The sequence below is a fragment of the Coffea arabica genome, chromosome 7e (genome assembly GCF_036785885.1).
Source record: "Coffea arabica cultivar ET-39 chromosome 7e, Coffea Arabica ET-39 HiFi, whole genome shotgun sequence".
NCBI lineage: Eukaryota > Viridiplantae > Streptophyta > Magnoliopsida > Gentianales > Rubiaceae > Coffea > Coffea arabica.
In genome coordinates this window covers 37,593,647-37,601,700 of record NC_092323.1, presented here as the reverse complement: position 1 = coordinate 37,601,700, position 8,054 = coordinate 37,593,647, and the positions used below count along the sequence as shown (strand labels likewise).

General features: G+C 41.7%; 1 protein-coding gene across 1 annotated transcript; it reads right to left on the bottom strand.

Moving 5' to 3' along the window:
- Positions 1-3,602: 3,602 nt before the first annotated feature.
- LOC140011351 (uncharacterized) lies at positions 3,603-7,617 on the bottom strand. Its single transcript, XM_072060144.1, has 3 exons — positions 7,186-7,617; positions 4,733-5,238; positions 3,603-4,497 (listed from the first exon to the last, which is right to left on the bottom strand). The coding sequence occupies exons 1-3, from the start codon at positions 7,615-7,617 to the stop codon at positions 3,603-3,605; spliced, it is 1,833 nt and encodes a 610-aa protein (XP_071916245.1).
- Positions 7,618-8,054: the final 437 nt, after the last annotated feature.

The following is an 8,054-nucleotide window of genomic DNA, read 5'->3' as shown; positions in this document are numbered from 1 at the left end:
GAGCTGGTTGTTGCTTGCTTTTGTTCGGCCAAGCAAGCAAAGTGTGTTCCTTTAGCTGAAGCTGCAATCTGATTGCTTCCTTTTGTCGGCCATACACAAGTTAAGAAGCGGCCAGCCAAGTCCAAAAGTAGGAAGTTCTAGCCGCCATTGTTATCCTTTGCCGTTTAAAAAAAAAAAAAAAAAAAAAAAAAGGAAGTCAGCAACGAATTGAGGTCTTCAAGAAAATAATTTCCGGGAATTGAATAAGTCTTGGGAAACCAAATCTGGTTTGGTAATCCATCTTGGAGTGGAAGTGGAATACACCTTGGCCGTATTAAAACCTTGAAGTCAGACCTGTTTTGTCTCGCAAAAAAAAAAAAATTATGTTGCGGCCAAAAACAAAAAAAAATCAGTCCAGTCATCAAATTGGTGTAGTCTTCTAAATTGCGTCTATTGTCAAGTCCATACTTCCATAAATTCTGTCGTTGTTTTCCGGAAATTAATTCTGGTATTTGTTGGTGTGTTTTAGAGTATTGTTTCTGATTCTTGGTGAAGGTTTGAGCGAACACATTGGGGAAATTTTTATTTCTTCAAGAGGAGTACTTGAGTGACTTGGGAAGAGCTTTGTGAGATTATTAGAGCGGTTGATACACTTGAGTGATACACGAGGGTGAGCGAAACACGTGAGGGAGTGAAGTGAGGTACCTTTTCTATTTTTGTTCGCTAACCGTTTCTTGCAGTTGAATATGTCGAACGAAGGAGAAAGTACGTCGGCCTTCGACTTCTCACGTTTGGCAGAAAGTTTGAAAGGAGAATTGGGACGCCTTATGGATCAAAAATTTGAGGCCATGAATGAACGACTTGGCAGGTTGGAGGAGTTCCAAAGTAGCTCTAGACGAAGTCACCAAAACCCAAGGAGCCGTGATAGACCTGCACTTGAACTTCATGACTCTAACTCTGAGTGTGAATTTGACTATGAGCCAAGGAAACCGAGGAGAGATACTAGACCTGTGGAGGATGAAATAAAAGGGATTAAACTTAAAATCCCTTCCTTCCAAGGCAAGTCGGATCCCGAAGCATACCTAGATTGGGAGAGGAGGATTGAAATGATTTTCGATTGTAACCATTACACGGAGTCTCAAAAGGTGAAGTTGGCAGCCCTTGAATTTACGGATTATGCCTCTATTTGGTGGGATCAACTTCGCATCAAACAAAGAAGGGAGGAAGAGCCAATTATCCGAACATGGGAAGAACTCAAAAGGATCATGAGGAAGCGCTTCATACCAGCGTATTACCACAGGGATTTGCACCATAAATTGCAAACTCTCACCCAAGGAAGTTTGACAGTTGAGGATTACTTCAAGGAGATGGAGATGGCCATGCTACGGGCTGATGTTCGGGAGGATATAGAAGCAACCATGGCACGTTTCTTGAGAGGACTACACGCTGAAATTGCAGATGTTGTGGAGCTCCAACATTATCTTGACATGGATGAATTATTGGACAAAGCCGTCAAGGTGGAAAGGAGGCTCAAGAGGAGGGGTATTCCTCACCAAAGCTCCAGCGTCCAATCTGGAAATTGGAGACCTCCACCGTATAAAGGCGAGGTTACCCACACGAGCGAACAAAAGTCAGCCAGGGCAAGTGGGGTTTCGAATGGAGCATGGGTGGCTGGTTCGTCATCTTCAAAACCGATCCAAAGGGCCGAATTTAAGGCAGATCTAGGGGCATCTAAACCTAGAAACCGTGACACTAAGTGCTTTAAGTGTCAAGGTTTTGGTCACATCGCGTCCCAATGCCCAAACCGAAGGGCCATGCTCATGCTTCCAAGTGGTGAAGTGCTAACGGATGAGGAGGATGAGTATGAAGGCATGCCACCATTGGTTGAGGAAGAAGAGATAATTGCCCCTGACCAACCAGTTGGACTAGGCCTTGTCACAAGGTTGGCATTGAGTGCTCAACGCACAAATGAAGAAGAGCAGCGTACCAACATCTTCTACACCCGATGTCTAGTTAACGGGAAAGTGTGTAGCTTGATTATCGACGGGGGAAGTTGTACCAATGTCGCCAGTGCCTTATTTGTCAAGAAGTTACACTTACCTGTCCAAGATCACCCTACACCATATAAGCTTCAATGGTTTAGTGATTGCGGGGAAGTGCGAGTGTCCAAGCAGGTTTCTGTGAAGTTTAACATTGGGAGATATGAGGATGAGTTGGTGTGTGATGTGGTTCCTATGCAAGCTGCCCATCTTATTCTTGGAAGACCTTGGCAATTTGATCGCGAGGTTACTTATGAAGGTCATTCCAACAAATACTCGTTCATGCATAAAGGGACAAGGGTCATACTTGTTCCACTCTCACCTACACAAGTTCGAGAGGACCAAAATATTTTACAGAGGGAATGGGAGTTGGATCGATTAGAAGGCAAGGAAAGGAAAGGGCGAACATTGATCATGCTCGCTAAACCGGAGGACAACATCAGGCACTGGGAGTTGGATCGTTCCACCTTTGTGGTGTTTAACGTGTTTTCATTTGTGCAGGTTGTACGTGGTCAGATATCCTTCCTCTTGCAGTGTGCAATACCTACAACCATCGAGATCTGTGCAAAGAGTGCTGGTCCAGTAATTCCAACCAGCACTAGTCGGGTTACATTGGCCTTTGATGCCATTTTTGCACTTCTTGATGCGTACAACGCGCAGCCCAACCAAACCTTGGTTCACCAGGCGTCCGCTCACGGTCCACCCCTAGGCTTGAGACGTCACTTGTGTGCCCATTATCATGGAACTCTTGCTGTCCGCAACATGTATCTACCACCACCACGAGTTTTCCTGGTGTCCCACAAGGGTGTCCTGATCTTTCTTCGCTTGAGAAGGCGACATGCAGGCTACTTGGTGACTATACACATGCTCTCATCACTTTTGTTTTGTAAGAAGAGTCATGATTTGGGGACAAATCGCCTTTAAGAGGAGGGGAATGATGAGAATATAAAGACCAAGGCCCATTCCAGATTGGAAGATTCAAGTGAAGACTAGTTCGCGGAGTACTAGCTTGCTAATTAGGGTTTTAATTACCATTATTAGTTGTTTGTTAGCATTAATAATTTCGGTCAATTTTCCCTTCACTTTGGCCGAATTTAGAGTCTTAATTTTAGTTAATTAGTTGTTAGATATTTTCACCCTTAATGAAGGGCAAGGTCGTCCATTGGGCATTCTAGGGTTTGAGTCCTGTAAGGCTATATATAGCCTAGGTTTTCATTCATTAAAGAACAATTCAGATTTTATAAAATATATGTGAGTTTTTCACTCTCTCTTGCCTCAAGAGAATTTCCTTTGAATACTTGAGAATCAATCTCAAGCTGTTCATTGAACTTATCAATCAAGTAGTCTCCTTGATTGTGGCGTTCTACTACCCCCAATTTGGTTCGTTAATTCGAGTAGTTACGGGTTGAGATAATATCAAAATTGTTCGTGACTTCTAGGGATTAGTTGGGTCAAATTTCCGCTGCCTAAGCCATGGTGTTTTGGTTGTCTAGATCGGGGATTCACATCAATAACAGCCCTCATATTTTCAGTTAAAGTAACTTTCTGCAAAACAGTCCAGAGAGGCGAGTTGACAAAACTTGACTACACCAAAACATCTCTTGTTGCATCTCTAATCGCAAGTATGGTTTGCCTGAAATCACCTCCAAAAACCACTACCTTGCCACCAAAAGGATCATCGCATGCCATTATATCTCTAAGAAGCATATCAAATGCTTTGATTGTTTCCTTCTTGGCCATTGAAGCTTCATCCCACAATATAAGTTTGGCCTCTATAAGTAATTTAGCAATAGAGCTTTGCTTACTAACTTGGCAAGCCTTAGTTTTAGATATGTCAAGAGGGATCTTAAAGCGCAAATTCGCAGTCCTCCCACCAGGAAGAATAGAGGCAGCAACACCGGACGATGCTACAGCTATGGCTATATAGCCTTGAGAACGTAATGTAGCAAGGATTGACCGGTAAAGGAAAGTTTTCCCTGTCCCACCAGGCACGTTGATGAAAAAACTTTGGGCTTTTGTCGAGAAAACTTGTGACATGATAAAGTCATAGGCAAGTTTCTGACCTGCATTAAACTTCGAAGACATTAACAGATCCTCCTCTGTGAACTGAACACTTCTTTTAGTTTCAATTTCTTTTGTAATCCGCTGATCCAATGTAACATCAAGGTAATGAGAAACCAAGTGAAAATTATTTACACTTTTACCCATTTGTTCCAAATACTTGCTGATCTCCTGAAGAACCAACAATCTGATGCATTCAGAAGTATACCCAGTGAGTAAACTATTTTTTTGATAATCCCTTGATAGTTTAGGCTCATACTTTTCCCATAGATATTTGGGATTTGATGGGGAGCAGAAAGCTAGCATTATTGCAAACAAGCTTCTGAGGGAAGAAGGCATCTGAAAAGTAGCAGCCTCATCAAGGGTGTCTTCGATATACGTATCTGATTGTAACAGGTCCATCTGGAAAGCAGCTTCTCTGTAGGAATGCATACGGATGCCATTAACAGTCAGCAAGTGGTCGAATGAAGTAGTTGCACAGACACAAGACAAAAGCAACCTCAAGAAATATCTCTCTTCTTCTGCTAGGCTAACTGTCACCAATCTTCCAACAACTTTTCACCGTTTTCTTTGAGACCAACGCTTCTTGGTTGGTTTCCATACAAAAAAACTCAGGAAATTGTTTATAAAGCAGCTTGAGCTTCTAAGCATACCTATTTGTTCGATTCATATAAAAGAACTCAGTCAGCATTGTTTTTGAGAAGTCAACGTCAGTAACCAAATCAGCAAGATTGGTTTTTCTGTGAAAAGAAACCATTTGCTCTCCAGGCAGATGAACCTGCAATGCGTAGACGCTCGGGGTCATTTCATTTAAAGCAAACCGAAATATGCGCCAAAAAGCCTCTCTAGCAGCGACCCATTGACTAGAATGAAAGTCTAAAATCTCATCAACATCTTCAAAGGCACTGTCAGAGTGGATATAAAAGCTCACACGATCGTGTCCTTTGTAAACATATTTGTACAGGTACTTAACTAATTTAACAGTGGAACAGATTTCCACATTCAAGTGGCAGTCAAACAATGCTAGAAGGTATGGATTGTATGGAACAACCCATCTGTTATCCAACAAATGATCTCTTACTCTTACGCAACGATCATCCATCCTTCTCCTATAGTGAGGATAACCATCCTCTGTGTAAGCTGTGTAGTCACTGAAATCCTTTGGAAAATGGTTCTTGCACACTCCATCTTTCATACAAACATTATCTGTGACGCCCCGACCAAAGGAGGGTTTCCTTTTATACAAGTTTTGTTGGACAAGCGGTGTAACACAGTTTGCAACTCGGAAAAGAAAAGAAAATTTTCGGAAAAATGCAGGGGCCAAATCCGGCCGAGAATCCGGCCAGTTTCTGGCCGGATAGCTGGCCGGATTGCCTTGCAGTTTTGAAAAAATTTTGATCAGCCTCGGCCTTGAATCCGGCCAATAATCCGGCCGGAAATCCGGCCAGATTCCGGCCGGATTGTGACATGTCACAGCCGGTCAGAAGGTTTGACCGGCTGTTTCCTTCATAAATATCTGGTTTTTGTTGTCTTTTCTTCCATTTTTTGTTCCTGCTCAACCGAGGCCTTGAGAGAAAGAAAAACTCTTCAATTTTCTAGCTTTGATTTCTTACTCAATCTTGAGTTTTAACCAATGGTTTTGGACAATATTTCACACAAGGGTTTGCTATGGTGGATTAAAGCTTTTGATGGATTGGTTTTGAAGGGGAAGCTTTGGTTTGATTACTCTCTTGAATTTGAGGTAAGTTGGATATACAAGTTCCTTTTGTTCTAGTATTGGTGAATTAATGGTTTGTGGTGGCCATGTGTGTTATATTGTGGAGTATTTTATGGGTTTAAGGAAATATTGATGAATTTCTGATTTATTGGGTATTTTTCTGAGTTTAAATGATTATGCTTAGTTGGCTTGAATTGATGGCTTGAAATGGTGTTAAATGAAGTGATTGTGCGTTCATTGTGATTGTTTGTGGGAAATTTACGCTTATGGTATAAATTTCTGGTTTTAGGGTTTCAATTGGGGAATTTTTCCAAGGTTGGCTTATGAGCTTCTAATTGGCTCAATTGAGGGGAATTGAGGCCCTAATTGGATATGTTTTATCGTTTTCGAATTGTATGAGCAAATGTGGTTAATTGCATGTGATTGGGTTTGTTTGTAGGTTGGAAAAATAAAGGAATTAAGGGGAAATGCTGTCCGATTTTGGATAGCATTGGTGACTTTGAGTTAAGTTAAAAGGCTTGGACTTGAATGATGAAATTGGCTATATTGGACGAGAATTATGAGCCGTGGAGGTGAGTGACCTTAAACTCTTTCCAACGGTACTTTAAAATGTTTCTTGCATCGTTTCTTTGATTGCATATCCTGTGTGCCGGCATATAAGTTCTTGACATGTTTTGGCTCAAATGAGTACTTGGAATTCGTGTGCTGGACCCCGACGTCTCCTCCACCGTTTAATGTTCCTGTAGAGCACCAATGGGCTCATTCTCACTGTTTAATGTTAAATGTTCAATGATAAATGATTGTGTGGAGCGTTGGCCGTCTAAGTACCATGATTTCACTGGCTCACGAGAGAAATGAAAGTGCATTGATTATTGAAGCATGGCATTATTGAAATGAATGATTGTGAACCTGATTTGATAACTGATTTTATTGGTTACTCGCTGAGCTTCTAGCTCACCCCAAAATGTTTTATTCCCCTCCACAGGGCTCAAGGCGAAGGAAGGGCTTGTAGTGTTTATTCATGGATTATCTCAATTGATGGATTGAATTTGTATTTCCTATTGGGTTTGTATCGAACGTTTAGAATTGATTGGATGTGTAATGGTAAAGATTTGGATTTCCTCCTGTATTATAATTGTGATCAAGGATCAGAGTGGCGCAGTGGAAGCGTGGACGCTTCGCTTTTGATATGTAAATATTGGAATATTTGATATATATATTTGAGATTTTATCCTGTATTTGTTTGAGGACTGTAGTGATCGACTGAGTCCCGGCGAGAGCTGGGCAGACGGCCCATTGACCCCTCTGGTTCGCCTTTGGGGAAAATGGGGTCGTTACATTATCTTTTTTTAATGAACCACATGGACCACGCATCATGTGTTTCATAACCAGAAAGTTCAAATGTGGTTGCTTATCAGGATCAGGTATTTCAGCTGAAACTATCATGTCATAAGCTTCAGGATTGTAATCCTCCTCAGTTGACGGCCTGATCAAAACGTGATTCAAATCCAGGAGACCCACCTCACAGGCTCCCTTGAGACCTAGCGAAACGAAAAATCCTCTAATAACCTCCATTGGCGGCCGACGAAACGGAAATCTTCCAACCAGTGCATTCTTAAACGGCGTAGAGAGAAGGTGTAAGTCACTCTGGGATAAGCGCAGCGCCGGCTCCCCTCTATGACTCGAACAACAGCCCAGATCTGGAATCCTTGACACCTCCAGGCGACCCGAACCAGATAGCACGTCGGCAAAAGACTTGGAAGATGCTGCACAGCCGGGTACTCCTCCTGTGGCCGGCGGTGGCCACGGAGGACCCTCCATGCAAAAACCCTAAGATGTTACATATAGAAACCTATCTTTCGAGAGAGAAAAAAAAAAAAAAAAAAAAAAAAAAAAAGCCCTACTAACCAAAGGGGTGGGACAGGTTGGACTGTTATTCGAATCATTTTCTGGCTAGAAATATTTTCTTGGGGAAATTTTATGAGCAATTATAGTTTTTAGATAATTTTTCTAGTATTGGAGAATTTTTAGAAAATTAAGAATATATATTGGATGTGGGACCCACTAGTGCGAAAAGTTCGGAAAAATTCGGCCAATAAGGTTAAGTTTCGGATACTGTGAAAAATTTATCCGGTGTTAAGAGATAAGTAATGTGTGTGAAGTGATTGAGGTAAGGGAGAAAAGAAAGATAAGAATGCATTTAATGAGGACAAGTGTCATCTTCTCATTAGTTGGACTTTAAGAAACACTATTCACTT

Excerpts from the sequence above, each read along its gene's own strand:
- LOC140011351 (XM_072060144.1), bottom strand. The coding sequence starts at position 7,617 with ATGGAGGGTCCTCCGTGGCCACCGCCGGCCACAGGAGGAGTACCCGGC. Across the intron at positions 5,239-7,185 it reads AACCACATTTGAACTTTCTG|GATTTCAGTGACTACACAGC; the intron begins GTTATGAAACAC and ends CATTTTCCAAAG. Across the intron at positions 4,498-4,732 it reads TATATGAATCGAACAAATAG|AGAAGCTGCTTTCCAGATGG; the intron begins GTATGCTTAGAA and ends GCATTCCTACAG.